Source organism: Salvelinus namaycush, unplaced genomic scaffold (genome assembly GCF_016432855.1).
Source record: "Salvelinus namaycush isolate Seneca unplaced genomic scaffold, SaNama_1.0 Scaffold58, whole genome shotgun sequence".
NCBI classification, from domain to species: Eukaryota; Metazoa; Chordata; class Actinopteri; order Salmoniformes; family Salmonidae; genus Salvelinus; species Salvelinus namaycush.
The window spans coordinates 421,959-448,208 of NW_024061286.1; the positions used below are offsets into that span (position 1 = coordinate 421,959).

Sequence of the window (26,250 nt, forward strand, 5' to 3'; positions counted from 1 at the left end):
ACCTCTAATGACTTTTTTTGCCCTGGACCCTCACATTACTCCTAGCGTGGGGTTGACTCATAACCCGAAGTTCCCCCTGCAGTTATATCCGCAGGGCAGGCGGGTTTAGGGTCATTAAACAACATGAAATCTTATTAAAATCTGTTCATATACACCCCGGGAAGAATGACACCTTTAAAAAAACATACACATTCTGACAAACGAACACTAAGATATGGCCATTTTTACATTTTTATAAAATCTTAGAATATTTGGGAATTACATATACTAAGGCATTTGTGAAAATTCTACATAGCATTATAGAGTGGGAATGCAGCTTTGCGTTTTGACAATTTATAGACACTGCAGTAGATAAATGTTTTTATTTGGTTTTATCTCGTACAGGAGCGGAGTCTACGCAGACTGGTGCGCCATAGCCAATCAGAGCTACAGTAGGCCTTCATGCAAACAAGCCATTTTCCACAGACCTGCCATCATTCACTTTGAACTGGACTGTGTGTTTACAGGCAGTAGGGCCTGCCATCATTCACTTTGAACTGGACTGTGTGTATACAGGCAGTAGGGCCTGCCATCATTCACTTTGAACTGGACTGTGTGTTTACAGGCAGTTGCAATAGTGCGGCTTTAGATCATTAGAACGCATTCACCAAAAGCCACAAAATAAACCTGAATGGATTTCTGCTAATACCACCAGAGTCCTTTTCTATTTGGGAACTGTACAGTCCTATTGATCAAACCACCATGAAAAGGCTGGCTTTTCCTACGGTTCTTGTGCTGACGTTGCTTACAAAAGGCTGGCTATGTCTCCCTGAGTTATGCACATCATCAATATCAACAACTAATGCTAGCCAGAGCAAGATGTGCTAAAATCTAATGAAGGACCATTAGATAAACCCTCTCAAACTTTTTCAGCTAGTTGGCCATTAAAATTGCACTGGTGAATTTTGGGGAATTGTATCCTACCTGTCCTTCTGCAGCTGGCCTGCCAATCCATGTTTGTCTCAACCAAGCACCCAAGCTAACTGGCTAAACTTGGCCTGCTTGCTAGCGTTTTCCTGACACAAATGACCATGTTACTCGCACTAGGAGATTTGGTTAGGCTGTTTACATGTTATCTAGAGCATTCGTGACTTACTTTTTTTGCCTACTATATTGATACCGGTCATATTCAGCGGGTGTTATGCGTTCGTAAGTTTGCAAAACACAAGATATGCTAGCTAACTGGATAACAGTCGTTCAAGTTCTTGCTAGCTAACCAAATGACACCTGCAGCATCTCTAGCTGTGTATAGCCACTGAAAAACGATATGAGGGGAAAAAGTCAGTCACTCACCCACTCCTCCAATGACATGACATCCTCCTAGCAGCTAGCTATCTAGCGAGCATTAGGCTCCATGTTTTTAGCTTGCTACATAAATAGATACACTAGCCTATGTACCAGGCCAGCTTTGATTTACAACCTGTTAGCAATATTTTTTGGACTACCCAGAAATGTATTGGTGAATTATATTATTCATGTATTGAACTGCATCCATCTTTTCTGACAATAATGCCTTAGTGTACGTCATGGAATGTTGAGTCAGTTCTAATTTGTGAAGTTGGTTTTGGAGCATAAACTGGGATTTTTATATTTTTGACTGATATTATTTTAGTCTGTTTAATATCTGCAAAGTAGTTAAAATGCTGTCAGTTCCACTTTAAATATTGTGTGGATGAAGGGCAGGTGGGTGGCGGCTGGGTTGAATAGCCTAAAGAGAAAACAATCATGTGCCTTTTACTGAGGAGAGGCTTCTGTCTGGGCACTCTACCATAAAGGCCTGATTGGTGTGGTGCTGCAGAGATGGTTGTCCTTCTGGATGGTTCTCCCATCTCCACAGAGGAACTCTGGAGCTCGGTCAGAGTGACCATCGGGTTCTTGGTCACCTCCCTGACCAAGGCCCTTCTCCCCCTGTTGCTCAGTTTGGCCAGGTGGCCAGCTCTAGGAAGAGTCTTGGTGGTTCCAAGCTTCTTCCATTTAAGAATGATGGAGGCCACTGTTCTTGGGGACCTTCAATGCGGCAGACATTTTTTGGTACCCTTCCCTAGATCTGTGCCTCGACACAATCCGGTCTCCAAGCTTTACGGACAATTCCTTCGACCTCATGGCTTGGTTTTTGCTCTGACATGCACTCTCAACTGTGGAACCTTAAATAGACAGGTGTGTGTCTATCCAAATCATGTCCAGTCAATTGAAATTACCACAGGTGGACTCCAATCAAGTAGAAACATCTCATGGATGATCAATGATAACAGGATGCACCGTAGCTCAATTTTGAGTCTCATAGCAAAGGGTCTGAATACTTATATATAATCCTCAATCTACACACAATACCCCATAGTTAAAGTTAAAATGTTTTTAGAAATGTTTTGCAAATGTATTACAAATAAAAGACAAAAATACCTTATTTACATATCTTTTAATCCGTTTTAGAATGAGGCTAACAAAATGTGGAAAAGGTCAACAACTAACCAAGCCACTGCCTGTTCACCCCACTATCATCTAGAAGGTGAGGTCAGTACAGGTGCATCAAAGCTGGGCCTGAGAGACAGAAGCTGTTTTTCAATCTCAAGGCCATCAGACTGTTAAATAGCCATCACTAGCACATTAGAGGCTGCTGCCTAATATACATGGAACACTTGTCACTTTAATATTGTTTACATATTTTTCATTACTCATCTCATATGTATTTATTGTATTATATCCTGTTCTACTGTATCTTAGTCTATGCCGCTCTGACATTGCTTGCCCAAATATTTATATATTCATAATTCCATTCCTTTACTTTAGATTTGTGTGTGTTGTGAAATTGTTAGATATTACTGCACTGTTAGAGATGATAACTCAAGTGTTTCGCTACATCCGCAATAACATCTGCTAAACACGTGTATGTGACAAATACAATTTGATTTGAAAAAGGTTTAGGGGTATGAAAACTCTCAGAATGCACTGTAGGCCCACCCACTTGGGAGCCAGACCAACAGATACTCCTGTGTACCCCCACTCTTCTCCTCCCCCTTTTGACGAACCCGCAGGTAAAGAAGCCAGATGTGGAGGTCCGGTCGTTTGGATGTACTGCCAAATATGGTACAGAAATGAACATTAAATTATATTGCAACAGCTCTGGTGGACATTCCTGCAGTCAGCATGCCAATTGCGCGCTCCCTCAACTTGAGACGTGTGGCATTGTGTTGTGACAAACTACACTTTTTACAGTGGCCTTTTATTGCCCCCAGCACAAGGTGAACCTGTGTAATGATCATGCTGTTTAATGAGCTTCATGATATACCACACCTGTCAGGTGGATGGATTGTCTTGACAAAGGATAAATAAATGCTCACTAACAGAGATGTAAACACATTTGTGCACAACATTTGAAAGAAATAAAGCTTTTTGTGCATATGGAACATTTCTGGGGTCTTTTATTTCAACTCATGAAAGATGGGACCAGCACTTTACATGTTGTGTTTCATATTTTTGTTCAGTATATATTACAGACAAGTGGACTAACAAAAATCCGGCACCCCTGTTATAATTTTTTTTGCCATTGCTGACTGTAGCCTACAGCGCATTCTCTGTATTAGCCGGTTAGGGTTGTGTGCAGGCTTTAGATTTTTACTTATAGTCAGGCTGTTGCTAATAGGTTATTAGCAATTGCGGACGGGTGCGGGTGACCCGTGAATAACTAACACACACACAGGCTCACACTGAGTGTGTGTTGGGATGTATCTGGGTCAATATCGGTTGTCTGGATGGGCGGAAGTGACCTCTAAGTTAAATTGTTTCTCTTCTGCTCTACTGGGTACCAGTTAGTGGCATGGCCATAGAAGTCAAGAGTGACCAGTGGAGGTGTGCTGTATGTTGTTCAGCCAACCATGTTCATAATAACTTCCCTTTCATAAAACCTGAAGGCTCGTGGTTTGCTCCTTTTTTTCTGATGCCTAGGCCATAGCTCAGCGGGTTAACTAAAATAGTATTTTGGCAGACGACCTGGGTTTAATTAGCAATCGGTAACAACGTCTAGGGGGTGATGAGGGGAGATGGAATCAGGGGCAATAGTAGACAGACTGATGTGAGGTCTGAAAAGTGATGGAATCATGTTAAACGATGAAGAGTAAAGAGATGTTTGGTAGGCAAGGGCCTTTTCTCCCGAGCAGGGACCTATAGAAGAATAACTGATGGCTCTCTTAGTGGAAGTGTGATGCTTGGGAGGAGGAGGATGATGATAGGGCAGGGAGAGGAAGACTGACAGGGCCAGTGTTGTGTTACGATACTTCTTCCTCCTGTTTGTCACATGAAGAGATTGAGTAATCCCATCAATGCTGGGCCAAACAACAGAGCTAACTTGTTTGGCCGGCCTGGCAGCACACACACAGCTGCAAGCTGTTGAGCCCCATACAGCAAAAACCCACACGCACAGCAACACTTTATAGGTAAACAAAACACTGGGGGAATGGGGAATTTACTTAAGACTGATAGTAAATGTTTTGACATAGATCTTCTGTTTATAGTTTGGCTATCCATTTCTGTATGAGTCATTCCACCTCAAAAGGCACAAGGAAGAGGATTTAGACACACACCATCTCAGATTGTTTTAACATTTTCTGGAGTTAGAAACCGATGAGATTAGCATTCCTGAAACATTATTTTGTTGAAATATAATTTGATCTCTGAGAAATGAAGCTAATTGATTGCATCCAAATTGGCAATTTTTAATTTATAGGATTCATGTCTTCAAAAAAGATCATGGACATAACATCCGATTTGTAGCATAACACGATTTTGACCATAATTCTTCCTAATAATGAATTAGACATGAGGATTCGAATAAAACGATCAATAGCCACCTACAGGCCCTCTACACACATCCCACCCCAACAACCAGTATACAATATTAGTTCTGTCTGACAACCTAATGTAATGTATTCCCTGTGAATCTGGTTATGGTTATTTTCCCCTGTTCAGAGAAATTAGACATTGAAGTCACTTCCATTCTTTACCATAAGTAAGTGTGAACGTGCCAAGTTTTGCTCAATAGATGCTGCTGTTCCTACTTCTACCACCATACCCTTTTTATGAATTTAGCTGGTCTCTTGTTTCTTAAATGGATCACATTTTCTTTGTAACTTTGGGTAGAAAACCAATTGCTTTTACCGAAATCCCAACCAATTATTATAATAAAATATTTTTTTAGGTAGTTTTTAATTGTACTATTTTTTTACCCCCTTCGTCTCCCCAATTTTGTCATCCAATTACGATCTTGTCTCATCGCTGCAACTCCCCAACGGGCTCAGGAAAGGCGAAGTTTGAGTCATGCGTCCTCTGAAACATGAGGATGCAAATAGTACCCGCAAAACACCAGTCTCAACGTCAACAGTGAAGAGGCGTCTCCGGGATGCTGGCCTTCTAGCCAGAGTTGCAAAGAAAAAGCCATATCTCAGACTGGCCAATAAAAAGAAAGATTAAGATGGGCAAAAGAACACAGACACTGGACAGAAGAACTCTGCCTAGTAGGCCAGCATCCCCGAGTCGCCTCTTCACTGTTGACATTGAGACTGGTTTTTTGCGGGTACTATTTAATGAAGCTGCCAGAGTAGGACTTGTGAGGTGTCTGTTTCTCAAACTAGACACACTAACTTACTTTTTCTCTTGCTCAGTTGTGCACCAGGGCCTCCCACTCTTTCTATTCTGTTTAGAGCCAGTTTGCGCTGTGAAGGGAGTAGTACACAGCGTTGTACGAGATCTTCAGTTTCTTGGCAATTCCTCACATGGAATAGCCTTCCTTTCTCAGAACAAGAATAGACTGATGAGTTTCAAAATAAAGTTATTTGTTTCTGGCCATTTTTAGCTTGTAAACAAATCGCACCCACAAATGCTGATGCTCCAAATACTCAACTTGTCTAAAGAAGGCCAGTTTTATTGCTTCTTCAATCAGGACAACACTTTTCAGCTGTGCTAACATAATTGCAAAAGGGTTTTCTAATGATCAATTAGCCTTTTAAAATGAAAAAATTGGATTAGCTATCACAACGTGCCATTGGAACACAGGAGTGATGGTTTCTGATAATGGGCCTCTGGACGCCGATGTAGGTATTCCATTAAAAATCAGCAGTTTCCAGGTACGATAGTCATTTACAACATTAACAATGTCTACACTGTATTTCTGATATATTTTATGTTATTTTAATGGACCAAAAATGTGCTTTTCTTTCAAAAACAACGACATTTGTAAGTGACCCCAAACTTTTGAGCTGTAGTGTATAAAAGCAACAGATGCCATTTAATACGAAGGGGCTAGAAGCGTCTTGTACGGTGAGCTACCGAGTGGCTAGGACATGCAAGACCCATACTATTGTGGAGGACTTAGTTTTTCCTGCTCCTGCCAAAAAAACTATACAGACAATGCCTTCATCAAACAACACTGTTTAACGACTCATCAGTGACATGGCAGGAGATGTTTTGAAACAATTACTGCTTCACATACAAGCCAGTGAATTATATGCGTTACAGCTGGATGAGTCAACAGACATGGGGGGCCTGGCACAGCTCTTGGTATATGTCCGTTAGGTTCATGGGGGGTCAATTAAGAAAGACATTCTCTTCTGCAAACCACTGGAAACAGGACAACATGAGAGGATCTTTTTTAAGTACTGGACAGCTTTGTGACATCAAATGGACTTTGGTGGTCGAGATGTGTTGCTATCTGTACTGATGTACTAACGCGCTTGCAAGCAGTTGCTCCCGACGTGACTTGGGTACACTGCAGCATCCACCGAGAGGCTCAAACTGCCAAGGGAATGCCTGACCGCTTGAAAGACATTTTGGACACTACAGTGAAAATGGTTAACTTTGTTAAAGCAAGGCTGCTGAACTCTGGTGTATTTTCTGCATTATGCAATGATATGGGCAGCGACCATGTAACGCTTTTACAACATACAGAAGTGCACTGGTTATCAAGGGGCAAAGTATTGACAGTTGTTTTTGAATTGAGAGACGTGCTGAAAGTTTTCTTTACTGACTGTAATTTTCACTTGTCTGACCGCTTGCATGATGATGACGTTTCTTACACGACTGGCCTATCTGGGTGATGTTTTTCTCTCGCCTGAATGATCTCAATCTAGGATTACAGGGACTCTCCGCTACTATATTCAATGTTCGGGACAAAATTGAGGCTATGATTTAAGAAGTTGGAGCTCTTCTCTGTCTGCATTAACAAGGACAACACACAGGTCTTTCCATCATTGTATGATTTTTTTTTTGTGTGCAAATGAACTCAAGCTTACGGACAATGTCAGATGTTATGTAGGGAAGCACCTGAGTGAGTTGGGTGCGCAATTACTTCATGAAACGGATGACACAAACAACTGGATTTGTTATCCCTTTCATGCCCTACCTCCAGTCCACTTATGGATATCTGAACAAGAGAGCCTCATCGATATTGCAACAAGCGGTTCTGTGAAAATTGATTTTAATAAGAAGCCACTGCCAGATTTCTGGATTGGGCTGCGCTCAGAGTATCCTGCCTTGGCGAATCGCACTGTTATGAAACTGATGCCCTTGGCAACCACGTACCTATGTGAGTGGATTCTTGGCCCTCACTAGCATGAAAACTAAAAAAGCACAACCCAACATTGCAGAGTTATGTGCAACCTTTCCAGCACACCCTTCTCATTAACCTGTGCTGAGTTATTCACCATTTTTGATGAACAAATAAGGTTCTATATGTAAGATGGTTAAATAAAGAGCAAAATTATTGATTATTATATTATTTCTGCCCTGGTCCTATAATAGCTCTTTGTCACTTCCCACGAGCTGAGTTGTGGCGACAACTCACACTTGTTCTTATGTTTAATAAATCTATCGTACAGGGTGTGTGTGTGGCAGGCTTACAATACTGGCAAAAAACAACATTTGACATTGCGCTCACCCTGGTGCTAGAGGGGGTACGCAGCTGGAGGTTGAGTGTTTTGAAGGGGTACGGGTCTATAAAATGTTTGGGAACCCCTGGAACCACCACTACATATTTCCATTAGTAGCCTGCATTTACTGTTAATTCCCATAATTTCTAATCAGCAATGTTTGTTTGGCTATGGTAATTTTTGTTCTTTTGTTGTTATTATTATTAATATTACAGTCGTTTACCATTCTCATTGTTGGAGTTAACGCATTGTTTGCAGAGCTCACAAACCTATATGCTACAGGTTTTGGTTATTTTATTACATTTATGAGTTTTGTCAATTGATTCATTGTCTTTTGTTTGGAGCGCTCTTGTCAATGTTGAGTCAGGACGTGCACCTGATTACGCATATCGAAGTAGGCCTAGGCTACCTGTCCTGCACGCAAATGTAGGCCTATAAATGTTCCCATTTGGGGATGTCTGATTAGTATTTCTGTCACCACCACTAATGAGCTGTGGTGCTTCTCAAAAAAATATTTCACCTCAAACAGCAAGTAAACAAAGTCTGTTTTTACATCCATTGAGAATGACAGTAGTTCCTCAAACTATTTGAAATATATTTCCAGCTCTCCCTTTCGATAACCACTCGGCATGAAGGGGAAAAATGTAGTACTCTGATAAAGTGGAAACAAGTAAATAAGGTATTTTATGAAGTTATCTCTTGCACAAATAGCCTACAGCTGTGACTGTCGCAAGCTCATGAAACTCTGAGGGCCCAGAATATTTTATAAACTGTTGCAAATTTGCTAGCACAAGCTTCAGCTGGACACAGTTGATACAATGTTTCAAGTTTGTTGCAGACATGCCATGAGTAGACAGATTCATAGGATATTTATTTTTAGCAGGAAATTTTCTTCCTGCAGGCTGCCATGTTTTTATTTGTTGGCTTTATGTAGGCAATTTTTTTCATACAGTTGAAGTCGGAAGTTTACATACCCTTAGGTTGGAGTCATTAACTTGTTTTTCAACCACTCCACAAATTTCTTGTTAACAAACTATAGTTTTGGCAAGTCGGTTAGGACATCTACTTTGTGCGTGACACAAGTACTTTTACCAACAATTGTTTACAGACAGATTATTTCACTTATAATTTACTGTATCACATTTCCAGTGGGTAAGAAGTTTACATACACAAAGTTGACTGTGCCTTTCAACAGCTTGGACAATTCTAGAAATGATTTCATGGCTTTAGAAGCTTTTGATAGGCTAATAGACATAATTTGAGTCAATTGGAGGTGTACCTGTGGATGTATTTCAAGGCCTACCTTCAAACTCAGTGCCTCTGCTTGACATCATGGGAAAATCAAAATAAATCAGCCAAGACCTCAGGGGGAAAAAAATGTAAACCTCCACAAGTCTGGTTCATCCTTTGGAGCAATTTCCAAATGCCTGAAGGTACCATGTTAATCTGTACAAACAATAGTACGCAAGTATAAACACCATGGGACCACGTAGCCGTCATACCGCTCAGGAAGGAGACTCGTTCTGTCTCCTAGAGATGAATGTACTTTGGTGCAAAAAGTGCAAATCAATCCCAGAACAGCTGCAAAGGACCTTGTGAAGATGCTGGAGGAAACCGGTACAAACGTATCTATATCCACAGTAAAATGAGTCCTATATCGACATAACCTGAAAGGCCGCTCAGCAAGGAAGAAGCCACTGCTCCAAAATCGCCATAAAAAAGCCAGACTATGGTTTGGAACTGCACATGGGGACAAAGATCGTACTTTTTGGAGAAATGTCCTCTGGTCTGATGAAACAAAAATAGAACTGTCTGGCCGTAATGACCATCGTTATGTTAGGAGGAAAAGGGGGAGGCTTGCAAGCCGAACACCATCCCAACCGTGAAGCACGGGGGTGGCAGCATCATGTTGTGGGGGTGCTTTGCTGCATGAGGGATTGGTGCACTTCACAAAATAGATAGCATCATGAGGCAGGGAAATGATTAGGCTATATTGAAGCAACATCTCAAGACATCAGTCAGGAAGTTAAAGCTTGGTCGCAAATGGGTCTTCCAAATGGACAATGACCCCAAGCGTTCTTCCAAAATTGTGGAAAAATTGCTTAAGGACAACGAAGTCAAGGTATTGGAGTGGCCATCACAAAGCCCTGACCTCAATCCTATAGAAAATGTGTGGGCAGAACTGAAGAAGCGTGTGTGAGCAAGGAGACCAACAAACCTGACTCAGTTGCACCAGCTCTGTCAGGAGGAATGGGACAAAATTCACCCAACTTATTGTGGGAAGCTTGTGGAAGGCTACCTGTAACATTTGACCCAAGTTAAACAATTTCAAGGCAATGCTACCAAATACTAATTTAGTATACGTAAACTTTTGACCCACTGGGAATGTGATGAAAGAAATAAAAGCTGAAAAATCCTTCTCTCTACTATTATTCTGACATTTCACATTCTTAAAATAAAGTGGTGATCCTAACTGACCTAAGACAGGGAATTTTTGCTAGGATTAAATGTCAGGAATTGTGAAACTGAATCTAAATGTATTTGGCTAAGGTGTATGTAAACTTCCGACTTCAACTGTAGTTGCAATGGCAACAGAAGTAACTTTTTAGATTTGTCAATTTTATTTAGATACAATTATATTAACCACATGACAATGATTTTGACATACAAAGACTATTATAAATGAAATGAAACTGTTCCATGAAAATGTACATATGAAAATCATAACTGGCATGCAGATCGTTTGAAATGGTAAAATAAATTGGTTCTCCAAAATGGAAAAGGTTGCAGACCTTTGGTGTAGCCTATTCCCGGCAACTTCTGGAGCGTGAAGGCCAGCAGTAGCGGGAGGAGGCTCGGGCACAGGTTTTTCTTCTTCTGGTTAGGCTAGATTGATCTCTGGCTCCCTCTTGAGACATTTGTGTTAATTCTTTAATCAAACAGTGTGCTTAAAACATCAGACAAGCTCTGTACATATACACTGAACAAAAATATAAACACATGTAAAGTGCTGGTCCCATGTTTCATGAGTTGAAATAAAAGATCCCAGAAATGTTCCATATGTACCACAAGCTTATTTCTTTCCATTTTTGTCCTAAAATTTGTTTACATCGCTGTTAATGAGCATTTCTCCTTGGCCAATATAATCCATCCACCTGGCAGGTGTGGCTTATCAAGAAGCTGATTAAACAGCATGATCATTACACAGGTGCTGGGAACAAAATCCACTCTAAAATGTGCAGTTTTGTCACAACCCAATGCCACAGATGTCTCATGTTTTTGAGGGAGTGTGCAATTGGCATGCTGACTGCAGGAATGTCCACCAGAGCTGTTTCCAGATCATTTAATGTTCCTTTCTCTATCACAAGCCGCCTCCAACTTCGTTTTAGAGAATTTGGCTGTACGTCCAACCATCCTCACAACCGCTGACCATGTGTAACCATACCAGCCCAGGACCTCCATCTGGCTTCCTCACCTGCGGGGTCATCAGAGGGAGGAAGGTTGTGGTGCGGAGGTATATTTCTGTCTGTAATAAAGCCCTTTTGTGGGTAAGAACTTATTCAAAGTGGCTGGGCTTGGCTCCCCAGTGGGTGGCCCTACTCCCTCACAGGCCCACCCATGGCTGTGCCACTGCCCAGTCATGTGAAATCTATAGATTTGGGCCTAATGAATTAATTTCAATTGACTAATTTCTTTATAAGAACTGTAACTCAGCAAAATCTTTGATTGTTACATTTTCCGTTTTATAGTTTTTTTTCAGTATAGAGAATTGTATTAAAACGCATAGGGTGTGTCCTATAAATGGAAAAATACATGTTTTAAAATGTCGACAAATCAATTGGTCAAAAGAATCGACTCGGTAGACCAAGAATTTTTTTCAGTTTAATATGTACTGTTTTTTTTAAATGAATTTATTTTTTAAACTTGGCTAGTCAGTTAAGAACAAATTCTTATTTACAATGACTGCCTACCCTGACCAAACCCGGACGATGCTGGGCCAATTGTGCGCTGCCCAATGGGACTCCCAATTTACGGCCGGTTGTGATACAGCCTGGAATCGAACCAGAGTCTGTAGTGAAGCCTCTAGCACTGAGATGCAGTGCCTAACATGCTGACCAGATCGGACACATCGTGTCCGCGAGCGTTGCAAAATAAATGTACACATACATGTTATTCAATCATTGCATCCACACTGCTCGCCCACGTCAGCGAGCGTCTGTGTGGCCAGGCGCTAAAATAGAAATTGATTCTATTTGTGATGCCAACACGCTGCAAATCCGGCCTTTCTCATCTCCTCATTGGTTTTTAGGAGCATATACCCACGTGCCATTTCCTCATTGGTTTTTAGGAGCATATACCCACGTGGGTGACGAATTTAGGTCCACACTCCAGTCGGTTGCGGTAATGCACCTGACGTTGTTTGCCAACCACCATATAAAGTCCAAAATAAGAAAAAGAAGCCTGAAGGAAGGAGGAGAGATGACTAGAAACTAATTTGGTTTACCGTTTTATCTGTGGATTAATTGTCGGAGTGGACCTTGTGCGTTTCAGGTAAAATAACAACCCAATGTTTATATCCCAGGACAAATTAGCTAGCAACAGCAAGCTAGCTAAATGACCATAAATGTTTAATGCTTTTTGACCTTTCTTCAAATTAATTTAAATGGTTCAGAGTTTGTTTTGCTATTTCAAGCTGTGTGTCCTGATCGTGTCTGGTGTGGGGGTACAAAATCATCATGCACGCGATGGCCAGCATGTTAGACTGCCGCGCCACTCGGGAGCCCAGAGCTGTATGCAGGGCGATATGGCCTACATATCTCATTTTTTGTTGTTGTTATTATTTATTTTTTCTAACTTATTAGTGATTCACAATATATACCTCCTTTTTAAAATGTTCTCGAAATAAGTTCTTTGCAATAATCACTCACTGGTCTGGCTTTCAAGTCTGTCTATGCCATTTTTTTTACTAAAAATGACCAGAACCATGCGCAATGCAATCCACTAATAATGACCAACTTATTGTAGCAGCCATTATAGAAAATGAACACTGGTCTCATAAACAGTCTCTAAAGCACAAGCCCATGTGCAAGTAAGTAGCCACCTAATCTTTATATTTCAAGTCTTGCCAACTTGTATGCACCGAGTGGACAAAACATTATGAACACCTGCTCTTTCCATGGCATAGACTGACTAGGTGAATCCAGGTGAAAGCTATGATCCCTTATTGATGTCACTTGTTAAATCCACTTCAATCAGTGTAGATGAAGGGGAGGAGACAGGTTAAAGAAGGATTTTTTAAAGCCTTGAGACAATTGAGACATGGATTGTGTATGTGTGCCATTCAGAGGGTAAATGAGCAAGTGCCTATTTACGGGTTATGGTAGTAGGTGCACCGGTTTGTGTCAAGAACTGCAACCCTGACGGATTTTTCACGCTTAACAGTTCCCGTTTGTATTAAGAATGGTCCATCACCCAAAGGACATCCAGCCAACTTGACACAACTGTGGGAAGCATTGGAGTCAACATGGGCCACCGTCCCTGTGGAACGCTTTTGACGCCTTGCAGAGTCCATGCCCTGATGAAATGAGGCGCGCAACTCACTTTTAGGTGGAACAGTTGAACTGTTATGAATACACCCCCCTGTCCATCAACTGTTTGAATAACAGCCTGTTCACTTTGTTTTTAATGTTGAAATCAAGTGGCCTATCTGGATAAAAACTGCTTATTTCTCAAAATGAGAATGATGCCTTATAAATGCATCTTTTTATGCTCATTGCACATGTATAAAACAGACTAGACAGCTTGCACATAAGTCTGTGGCTAAAATGCTGCTAGCGGTATGAGGTATCCCATTGTTGCGCGTGACAAAGAGATCATTAATTTTCCACAGACTGGTTTATTGACTTTCCCAGTTTGGCTTGGGTGGTATACTATACATACATACACACATATGTGTGTGTATATATGTATAGATAGAGCTGTCTGTCTAAAAACCAGGTGTGGCATATCAATAAGCTGATTAAACAGCATGATCATTACACAGGTGCATCTTGTGCTGGGAACAATAAACTGGCACTCTAAAATGTGCAGTTTTGTCACATAACACAGATGTCTCAAATTTTGAGGGAGCGTGCAATTGGCGTGCTGACTGCAGGAATGTCTACCAGAGCTGTTGCCAGAGAATGTCATGTTAATTTCTCTGCCATAAGCTGCCTCCAATGTCGTTTTAGAGATTTTGCTTGTACGTCCAACCGGCCTCCACCGCAGGCCACATGTATGGCATCGTGTGGGCGAGTGGTTTACTGATGTTAACGCTGTGAACAGAGTGCCCATGGTGGGGTTATGGTATGGCCAGGCATAAGCTATGGACAACACAATTGCATTTTATCTATGGCAATTGAATGCACACCGATACCGTGAGGAGATCCTGAGGCCCTTTGTCGTGCCATTCATCCGCCTTCATTACCTCATATTTCAGCATGGCCCCATGTTGCAAGCATTTGTACAACATTTCTGAAAGCTGAAAATGTTTCAGTTATTTTTTGCCAGTGCGTTGAAGTAATGCATTTATTTAAATTGACAGATTTCCTTTTATATGAACTGTAATTCAGTAAAATCGTTAAAATATTTGCCTGTTGCGTTTATTTTTGTTCAGTAAAGAAGCATACAATGCATTCGGAAAGTATTCAGCCCCTTTTTCCACATTTTGTTACTTTACGGCCTTATTCTAAAATGTATTAACCCTTGTGTAGTCTTAAATTTCTGTATACTACCGTTGTCCTAAGGGTAAAAAAATGACCCGTCTTCACTAAACCCCTAAAATAAAGCAGCTTAATTGAATTTTAAACCCCAAATCTATTTTGCATAAAGAAACAACCTGTAATTCATCACAAACTTTGTGAATATTTTGGTTTTCCCTCTTCACAATGCAGAAAGACTGCATTTAATCAGTGGACACCACTTGTTTTTATTACAACATACCTGTCATTATAGTTCTTTTTACTAAAGTAGAGGATTATTTTTGCAAAAGGTACTGCATAGGTGTAAACCATTTTTTTTTAAGCAAGCGATAGCACTTGTATACCCATAGAAAGTAGTTTTGAATGCATTTTATTGAAGTGAAACAATAATAATAATCTTGGACTTTTTTTGGCAAATAGTGATATTCTTATACTGTACAATGAGGAATTCAACTACAAAATACTAGTCTACTAACTGACTAATACAATTTGATTTGGTTTTGTACATAATGTTGCTGCTACCATAGCTTATGACCAAAGAGAGCTTCTGGATATCAGAACAGCGATTATTCACCTCGAACTGGACAGATTAAAAAAAAAAATAATATGAGTCTGATGCGAAGGATATACTGCTTCCCCGAGCCCAGGCCCAAATCCCCGTCATTCTAGTGAAGAAAAATACGTTAATACAGGGGGCGGAGATCAGGGTGGTATTGCTCGCCGGAGGTAGAGTACTTCATGATAAGCTGTAGACCACACTATCTACCAAGAGAGTTTTTATCAATATTTTCATAGCTGTCTATTTACCTCCACAAACCGATGCTGGCAGTAAGACCAAAACTCAACATGCTGAGTAAGGCAAACAAGAAAATGCTCATCCTGAAGCGCCACTCCTAGTGGCTGGGGACTTTTTAGTACGTTCAAACTTAAATATGTTTTATGTAATTTCTTCCAGCATGTCACATGTGCAACCAGAGGGGGAAAAAAATGTAGACCACCTTTACTCCATACACAGAGACGCACTCGTACAAAGCTCTCCCTTGCCCTCCATTTGGCAAATATGACCATAATTCCATTCTCCTGATTCTTGCTTACAAGCAAAAACTAAAGCAGGAAGTACCAGTGACTCGCTCAATATGGAAGTGGTATGATGATGCGGATGCCATGCTACACGACTGTTTTGCTAGCACAGAATGGAATATGTTCTGGGATTCATCCAATGGCATTGAGGAGTATACCACCTCAGTCACCGGCTTCATCAATACAGTGCATTCGGAAAGTATTCAGACCCCTTGACTTTTTCCACATTTTGTTACGTTACAGCCTTAATCTAAAATGTATTAAATTACATTTTTTCCTCATCAATCTCAAGGCTTTAGTCGCTGCCAAAAGTGCTTCAACAAAGCACTCAGTAAAGGGACTTAACCTGGAAATATCACATTTACATAAGTATTTTCTTTAAACATTTGCAAAAATTCCGAACCTGTTTTTGCTTTGTCATTATGGGGTATTGTGTGTAGAATGATTTGTTATTTTTTATACATTTTTAGAATAAGACTAAGGTAACAAAATGTGGAAAAACTCAATGGACCTGAATACTTTCCGAATGCACTGTGTGTGTATGTGTATCTATATACTACCGTTCAAAAGTTTGGGGTCACTTAGAATTTACCTTGTTTTTGAAAGAAAAGCAAGTTTTTTGCAAATTGATCAGAAATACAGTGCAGACGTTAATGTTGTAAATAACTATTGTAGCTGGAAACTGCTGATTTTTAATGGAATATCTACGTAGGCGTCCAGAAGCCCATTATCAGCAACCATCACTCCTGTGTTCCAATGGCACGTTGTGATAGCTAATCCAATTTTTTCATTTTAAAAGGCTAATTGATCATTAGAAAACCCTTTTGCAATTATCTTAGCACAGCTGAAAAGTGTTGTCCTGATTGAAGAAGCAATAAAACTGGCCTTCTTTAGACAAGTTGAGTATTTGGAGCATCAGCATTTGTGGGTGCGATTTGTTTACAAGCTAAAAATGGCCAGAAACAAATAACTTTATTTTGAAACTCATCCGTCTATTCTTGTTCTGAGAAAGGAAGGCTATTCCATGTGAGGAATTGCCAAGAAACTGAAGATCTCGTACAACGCTGTGTACTACTCCCTTCACAGCGCAAACTGGCTCTAAACAGAATAGAACGAGTGGGAGGCCCTGGTGCACAACTGAGCAAGAGAACAAGTAAGTTAGTGTGTCTAGTTTGAGAAACAGACGCCTCACAAGTCCTCAACTGGCAGCTTCATTAAATAGTACCCGCAAAACACCAGTCTCAACGTCAACAGTGAAGAGGCGACTACGGGATGCTGGCCTACTAGGCAGAGTTGCAAAGAAAAAGCCATATCTCAGACTGGCCAATAAAAATATAAGATTAAGATGGGCAAAAGAACACAGACAATGGACAGAGGAACTCTGCCTAGAAGAGTTGAAGAAGAGCATCCCGGGAGTTGACTGGAGTCAGATATATCCTACAGTTAAGAAGTCGACCACAAAAGTTGTACAATAACAAAGCACAATGGGGCCCAAAACTACGTTTTTGAATGATGATTCATTGAATGCTCCATTGAGACACGAGAGATGTCATAATGAAAACCAATAACACGCATGACTGTACACACTTATCAAAGTCAGATGACCTATCCAAAACAACGTTTAGGCCTACAACCAGAAAACAAGATGCACATGACTGATTTAGGCCTCATGGTTTTTAGCAGCTAGTAAACTATACGCTTCAGCCTACAGCACCAATAGCTTCAAAGGAGTTCCTTATATTTACAGGCTGGGTGACATCAGACTGTTTTTGTATTAGCTTTTGCATTTATTTTTAGTTATGTTATTATTAGGCAGGAATGTCTGACACACACAGTTAGGACCACCACATGAAATTTAGGAGAACCATATGTTTGTTTGTGTGTGATACAGCCTTGATACAGCCTATATTTGGCCTATCTGAATTCTAGCTACTTTTGAAGCACATGTTGTGCCCTGGAAACTAATATGTAACACTGTAAATACATCTGATTATTAAAAGCTGAAATGTTGATACAAATACCTGTCATTGAAATGTGTCATTTGTGGAATATTAGGTTTCTACATTGTGTAAAAGCACTAGTTTCCTATTGAGGTGCATTGCTTAGAAAATTGTATACTCTTTAAAAGCGTCAGGTTTGTGATGACGACAGCAGAGGTCTGTTTATTCATTGCTATGATCATGATCTTTCTTTCTGTGCCCCCAAATGTTTGGGTATACTGGTTAAGTTAACCGGTGGTTAGTCAGCTAGCCATTGCGGTATCATGACTGAACAAAGTGTAAACAAATGGTTAACGATGCGCGAGTGGTTTCCGAATGGCCCAGAACATGGTTTTTGAATGTAAAATGCCTTCCCGGCAATCCACTATAGGAAGATAAAAATGTTGTGCCAGTCAAATGTAGTAATGACGCTAACAAATCTGCACTCGCTTTTTTCTCTCTAGTGCACTGGGAAACAACGGTACAGTGAAGCCTTATCATTACAACAATTATTATCTGGGAGATTTCTTTCCTAGGCGCAATGTGCTCCAAAAATGAAAGTCCTGGTCACACAGCAAAGTATCTGTCACACCAAAATATCTGTTGCACTTTAGAACCGGCACACCAAGGGGGCCTGATTATTTAGCTATGCACTATCATGCTATTATTAGGCTAATTCGGCATTTATTATTTAGACAAGCACAAGAAGATACAGAGCCCTTTTGATAGGACTGGAGGGAGAAGAATGTCCCTTTTATCTATGTCAGCTTGGTGGCTATTTTCAGACGTCACGGGTGTGTGTGATGGTAATGGTCGTTTTGTATTTCTGTCTAACGTAGGCCTGCTCTTATTTACACACCGAATAGAACACCTTGTCAGAATGAGTGGTTCATTCAAATAACTGTAAGGACTACTGCTGTAGATGAGAACTAGAGGTGAATGCTGGAGAACTTATCACAGCATTACGAAACGATTAGCAGTGGAGAAAATAAAGGCATGCGCTTGGGAATGGGATAGCAAAATCGCCATTCCCTATTTCCCACCCCCATTCGCCAAAACACTAGCTGGCCTACCCCCTACAGTTCCACTCTGTTGGCCAAGCTAGTGACTAGATGCAAGCCAATTCTTGGAACCGTTTTTTTATAAACTGCATGAAAATATGGTTGTGGTCACAATAACAGTGTTTTCCCCTATATGCATTTACCAGCGGTGACATTGAAGCTGTCACTGCAATTCATTTAAAAAATAAATGTATGTATGCCCCAGGAAGAGTGTTTGTGTTTGTGCCAATCAGTTGTTTTGTGACAAGGTAGGGGTGGTATACAGAAGATAGCCCTATTTGGTAAAAGACCAAGTCCATATTATGGCAAGAACAGCTCAAATAAGCAAAGAGAAGCGACAGTCCATCATTACTTTAAGACATGAAGGTCAATCAATGTTGAACATTTCAAGAACTTTGAAAGTTTCAAATGTACTTCTGTGTATTGATTTTAAGAAAGGCATTGATGTTGATAGTTAGGTACATTCGTGCAACGATTGCGAATGTGCTTTTGTTATATCATCCCCCATTTGGCGAAGTAGGCTGTGATTCGATGATAAATTAACAGGCACCGCATTGATTATATGCAACGCAGGACAAGCTAGTTAACCTAGTAATATCATCAACCATGTGTAGTTAACTAGTGATTATTTGAAGATTGATAGTTTTTTATAAGATACGTTTAATGCTAGCTAGCAACTTACCTTGCCTCCTTGCTGCACTCGCGTAACAGGTGGTCAGCCTGCCACGCAATTTCCTCGTGGAATGCAATGTAATCGGCGTCCAAATATGCTGTTTACTGATTTGTTATGAAAACTTGAAATCGTCCCTAATTAATCGGCCATCGTCCGATCTCTAGTCTATATAAGGTCCCACAGTTGACAGTGCATGTCAGAGCAAAAACCAAGCCATGAGGTCGAAGGAATTGTCCGTAGACCTCCGAGACAGGATTGTGTTGAGGCACAGATCTAGGGAAGGGTACCAAATAATGTCTGGCGCATTGAAGGTCCCCAAGAACACAGGGGCCTCTATCATTCTTAAATGGAAGAAGCTTGGAACCACCAAGACTCTTCCTAGAGCTGGCCGCCTCGCCAAACTGAGCAATTGGTGAAGGGCCTTGGTCAGGGAGGTTACCAAGAGCCTGATGGTCACTCTGACAGAGCTCCTAAGTTCCTCTGTGGAGATGGGAGGACCTTCCAGAAGGACAACCGTCTCTGCAGCACCACACCAATCAGGCCTTTATGGGAGAGTGGCCAGACGGAAGCCACTCCTCAGTAAAAGGCACATGACAGCCCGCTTGGAGTTTGCCAAAAGGCACCTAAAGGACTCTCAGACCTTGAGAAACAAGATTCTCTGCTCTGATGAAACCAAGATTGAACTCTTTAGTCTGAATGCCAACAGTCACGTCTGGAGGTAACCTGGCACCATCCCTACGGTTAAGAATGGTGGTGGTTGCATCATGCAGTGGCAGGGACTGGGAGACTAGTCAAGATCGAGGGAAAGATGATCAGAGCAAAGTACAGAGCGATCCATGATGATAACCTGCTTCAGAGCGCTCAGGACCTCAGACTGGGGTGAAGGTTAACCTTCTAACAGGACAACGACCGTAAGCACAGAGCCAAGACAACGCAGGAGGGGCTTCAGGACAAGTTTCTGAATGTCCTTGAGGGGCCCAGCCAGAGCCCAGACTTGAACCAGATTGAACATCTCTGGAGAGAATTGAAAATAGCTGTGCATCGACGCTCCCCATTCAACCCCATTCAAAAGTACAAAAAAAGTATGAATGTATGTACTTGTAAGTCGCTCTGGATAAGAGCGTCTGCTAAATGACTTAAATGTAAATGTAAACCTGACAGAGCTTGAGAGGATCCGCAGAGAAGAGTGGGAGAAACTCCCCAATTACAGGTTTGCTAAGCTTGTAGCGTCGTATCCAAGAAGACTCGATGCAGTCATCGCTGCCAAAGGTGCTTCAACAAAGTACTGAGTAAAGGGTCTGAATACTTATGTAAATGTTATATTATTTTTATTTATATATTTTTGTGTGTAGGTTGTTGAGGGGGAAAAAATATTCATTTGGGACCATTTAGGCCTACAGAACACATGGTAAAAATGTAGGCGCTGTGGAGGGTTTCCCCAAGACAGTCACTGGGGTTACTGCCCTGTAAATGGTGCCGTCCTTCAGCTGAGAATACAACCAATGTTCTTACATATCCCTTGGCAACTGTCGTAGGGGTTGGGTTGGGCCCTGATGTCCTGGGTTTTATTCATTAGTTCAAGTAGTCACTCCGTTTCAGTACGCTTTCTTCCATTTGGTACCTAGTGAATACAACCCTGGCTACATCCCCAACACAGCCTTTCATGCCATCCTGGCCAGAAGCCATCCTTGCCAGCCCCCAAGATGGCTGTAAATTTAGAATGTGTTCTCAACCAACTTGGTAAAATAAGGGTCGCAATAGAAAATGTCTGTTAAACTGCCCCAACGCGAGGACACCTAAAGGTTTGAACACAAAACAACTCACGTGGTTAAATAAAGGGTCAAATGAATGAAATAAACTGTGGCATGACATCTACGTCTCTCTCCCCTTGTTTAGACCTGTCCCGTAACCGTCTGCCAGAGCTGCCCGTGGAGGTGTGTATGTTTGTTTCTCTGGAACACCTGCAGCTCTACCAGAACTGCCTGCGCTCGCTGCCTGAGACTCTTCTCAATCTCCAGGCCCTCACCTACTTGAACATAAGGTAACGGGCGTGCACACACACCAGTGGTGTGAACTACTTAGTTGCACTACGCAAAAATTGCATAGATGGAACAGTTCCCCTAATTTCAGTTTATGACAAAATAAGCTAGTATAGTGTAGAGCAGAGTTTCCCAAATACAATATCCCTAAATAATGCAAAAGTTACATTTACACTTCATTCATGAGAATAGAGAATGCAGACAGTCAAGTAATAAAGCAGGTAGCACACAATTTTGTTCTGAAACTTAAAGCTGCAATCAATAGGTGAACAGCACCTGGTGCTGAAAATATAGCTAACTTGTTGTGCAAGTGTTGCATAGCAACAGATGGAGAAAAGAAACACCAGTCGAGCAATTCATTTCAACAATACTCTTTATTTGACTTTACAAACAACAAGAGGGCTTAATTGGAGTCTATTTTCTCATATTCTTGGCCTATATAAAATAACTTAGCCTACCTCAGACAGTTATGAGGCTTAACAGAAATGTTCACAAGAAAAGAAAATGGCCTAATAGAAGTGTTTTTTAAATGTTTTATTAGGTGGCCTACTTATAATAGCAACTGGCCAAAAATGTGGCATCCTACAATAATTTTAAGAATAAAAGGTGTTGTCTGAATGTCGGGATAGCCTGCTCCTGTAAAGACAGAACAGAAAATACTGTCAGCTTGAGGCCTTAATTGCCCTGTATAAGCACTCACAACAAAGTTAGTATTTACTAACTACCGTCATATAGGCCACTGAATTTACGACACGATCTTGTGGATGTCGGGTGAGATGGATGTGATTTTAATACGCAAGCAGTCCTTGATTGACTTATGTGAAAGCCGGTTCCTGTCGTGAGTCTATATTGCGTTCATAGAGGGAAAGGAAGACTCGCAGGTGTAAGTCGATCCAAACATTGTTGGCACATAAAATGCACGTTTTTTTTATTGTGCTGTATTCGTCTGAGCATGCCACCCAAAATGCACACACGGACTTGGCACTTCGGAGCGCATCGCTGATTTGTTTCGACGTTTAATATGCTCAGTTTGAATTGCCAAAAATGCAGAATACGGAGGTGGTCAACTGCTCCTCTCATTTAGCTTTTTCTGAGAAAATCCACGACCTGGTCATGCAGCTCACCGTACCGCTCCAGCGCTTTTCCTTTACTTAGCCAGTGCACGTCGTTGTGAAGCAGGAGATTGTGGGTGTTCTCTGATTCTGTCACAAGCTTGCAGAAAATACTATGTTGGGTGCCTGATGTCTCCCTGACAAAGTTGATTATGCGCATGACTTTATCCATCACATCTTTTAACTCCCGGTTTAGTCTGGCTCACAGCACACTCTGATGGATGAGACAATGCAAGCCATTCACATTAATTTGGGGGGGTGATTTCCTTCAGCCTGTTGACCAGGCCCCTGTGTCTGCCCACCATAGCAGGAGCCCCATCGATGACCACAAACTGTACTTTTTTTTTTAATGACAGGCTATGCTGCGTTAACAGACATACACACACACACACACAACTGTGCTACATTGGTGTTGTCAGTACTCTCATCAATAGCCAGGGAAAAATACTCAGCTTGACTGAGCCCCTCCAAAACAATCCTATGCACATCATCCGCCTGTGCATGGAGGCCGGCAGTTGACACAGACGGGCATCTGTTTGACAGGCGCAGTTATGCTGTCCATAGACTTGTGGTTAGCCAATTCCTCAAACTGTCACTATGCACTTTTGAAATACCTCCGCGTCTGTGAAGGGCATGTTGTGTTTGGTTAGAACCCAGGACGCTTTTAGGAAGGCACTTGTGACCTTCTGTTGTTTGGTCAGGCAACGAAGGAGGATTCTGCTGCTGTGTTTGTAGCTTGCAGTTAACACGTCAATGTTTCTGCGTCGGGCCTTTGTCTAGTGCGCGATGACCACTCTGAAAGGACCATGCTTAGATTCATAAAAATGTCTGAGATTGAATTATTTGCAAACAGCAACATTTTCATGGGAAATAAGACATGCTGGCTTGGTATTGGAGAAAGATGGTAAGATGAACGCATTTTTCTGTCCATTCTTCCCTGAAACTTCCATTTTTTATACTTTTTGAGTGACATTTTCTCTTCAAAATCAAATCAAATGTTATTGGTCACGAACACATGGTTAGCAGATGTTATTGCGAGTGTAGTGAAATGCTTGTGCTTCTAGATCCGACAGTGCGGTAATATCTAAGAAGAAATATCTAACAGTTTCACAACAAAAACCTAATACACAGACATCTAAGTAAAGGAATGGAATAAGAATGTATAAATGTATGGATGAGTAATTTCAGAGAAGGATAGGCTAAGATGCAATAGATAGTATACAATACAGTATATACATATGAGATGAGTAATTCAAGATATGTAAACATTCTTAGTGGCATTATTAAAGTGACGAGTGTTCCATTTATTAAAGTGGCCAATTATTTCAAGTCTGTATATAGGCAGCAGCCTCTCTGTGTTAGTGATGGCTGTTTAACAGTCTGATGGCCTTGCTAGCAAGCTAATTATTCTGAACGAATGTTGACGTTAAAGTAGTGTAGCCTACAGTAGACCAGTTTTTCCCCAACAATCAACGCACAACGAAATGGACAAATTAAAATTGAATATGTGATTTTATGAGTGTAATTAGACAGAAATGATTGTCAGTGAATTTATTATGTACTAATCAGATGTTAAAAAAGTTTAATTTGTAGTGTTGGCCTATTAATTGTGCTAATAATAAATGCTAATGATATTCTGGTCCGCCAACTATTAGCTCAGAAAAAATTAGGCCAAACCTACTTGATGAACCCAGGTGTGGAGTATCATTGTACCATCTAAACCACTGTGAAAATACTCTACATTTTCCATAACCAAAAATATTGTTTAAGATGTTTGAAGCTGGTGTACAAAACAGAAAGTAAAAGATGCAAAAACTAAACTTAAGAACAGGAAGCATAGAAATAGCGTACATAGAACAGATCTACCGCTTCTTAGAAATGCTTTCAATATAACTCACATTTCTATTTGCATTTGGTTGGGTCGCCCAAAAAAGTTACATATTGCCTCTAAGTCGTATCTGTACATTCTAAAATAAGTACTTTTTACTCGCATACATTTTCCCTGGCACCCAAAAGTACTTGCTGCATTTCGAATGCTCAGGCAGGACAGCAATATGGTCCAATTCATGCACCTATTAATATAACAGGTTGTCATGCCTACTGCCTCTGATCTAACACAAATACTGTGTCTGTAAATTGTTAGTGTGCCCGTCTGTCCATAAATTTAAAAAAACTAGAAAGTTGTGCCGTCTGGTTTGCTTAATATAAGGAATTTGATGTATAGCTTTTACTTTTACTCAAGTATGTGTGAGTACTTTTGAGTACTTCTACCTTTCTCTCACACACACACACACACACACACACACACACACACACACACACACACACACACACACACACACACACACACATACTTGAACATATGGTGGTACACACACACAGTAGAGTAAATACAGATGTACATATCTATTTACAAATTTGACATGCCACGTGAACTCAAACCATAGAAAGACGGCCCATGCATCCATACTACTTTCACCCATGTAAAAATATGTGATGCCTAAAACAGATGCTCTACATCGCAAAGGTACCCTATTCCTTATATAATACACTACATTTGACCCCTATCGGCCCTGGTCAAAAGTAGTCCACTCAATAGGGAATAGGGTGCCATTTGGGATGACACCCATGTTCATTCATCAAATTAAAGTGCCGATCTGTTTTGGGCATAGAGAAAAGTCACAGCATTTCAGATCAACAGGATTGAGACAAGACTTTTTGGTCTGTAACAGTAACCTGTTTCCCAGACAGTGGCAATAGAATGTCAAGAACATTGTTGAACAGAGTGACTTCCTTTGTTTTGATAATATTCAGTAACATTCACCTTCTTGCCAGGACACATAAAAACATCCACCATCACAGTTATTGGAATTTGAATGGAGACATGAATTTACCAAGGCTTTAGTCAAAAGCACCACTTCAATTTTCTCTCTCCTGTCTTTCTTTCTTAATCTTTAATCCGGATTCCAGTCGGAACCAGTTGTCGACCCTGCCCAGTCCGGTGTGCAGTCTGCCGTTGAAGGTCCTGATCGCTTGTAACAACAAGCTGGTCTCCCTTCCCGAAGAGCTCGGCCAACTACGACAGCTCACAGAACTGGTCAGGCCAGTACACACACACACACACACACACATGGCTTAATTGGCTGTGGGTATCTGGCCGTCGGATGTTTTCCAGTGTCAAAACCACAATGTTGAATTGCCCGTTTTCTTCCCCTTATTGGTAGACTTTGTGTTGTGGTTTGATTACCGTTTAACCAGGCCACCCTTTTCCTCTCCTTCTCTCCCCTCATCCCTCTCTCCAGGACGTGAGTTGTAATGAGATCCAGACACTGCCTCCTCAGGTTGGTCGACTGGACTCGCTGCGAGACCTCAACATCCGCCGCAACCACCTGGCCCGCTTGCCCCCAGGTCAACACACACACACACACACACACACACACACACACACACACACACACACACACACACACGGGCTGCAGGTAGCCTTGTGGTTAGAGCGTTGGACTAGTAACTGAAAGTTTTCAAGATCAAATCCCTGAGCTGACAAGGAAAAAATCTGTCGTTCTGCCCCTGAACAAGGCAGTTAACCCACTCTTCCTAGGCCGTCATTG

At 41.2% G+C, this 26,250-nt stretch overlaps 1 protein-coding gene across 4 annotated transcripts in view; it reads left to right on the forward strand.

Moving 5' to 3' along the window:
* LOC120041916 (DISP complex protein LRCH3-like) overlaps positions 1–26,250 on the forward strand; it is a 75,717-nt gene that overhangs the window by 1,404 nt on the left and 48,063 nt on the right. For all 4 annotated transcript variants that reach the window (XM_038986795.1, XM_038986796.1, XM_038986797.1 and 1 more), the window contains exons 2-4: positions 21,385–21,529; positions 25,610–25,736; positions 25,942–26,047. In XM_038986795.1, the coding sequence (XP_038842723.1) occupies positions 21,385–21,529; positions 25,610–25,736; positions 25,942–26,047 (378 nt within the window). The remainder of the gene's footprint in view (positions 1–21,384; positions 21,530–25,609; positions 25,737–25,941; positions 26,048–26,250) is intronic.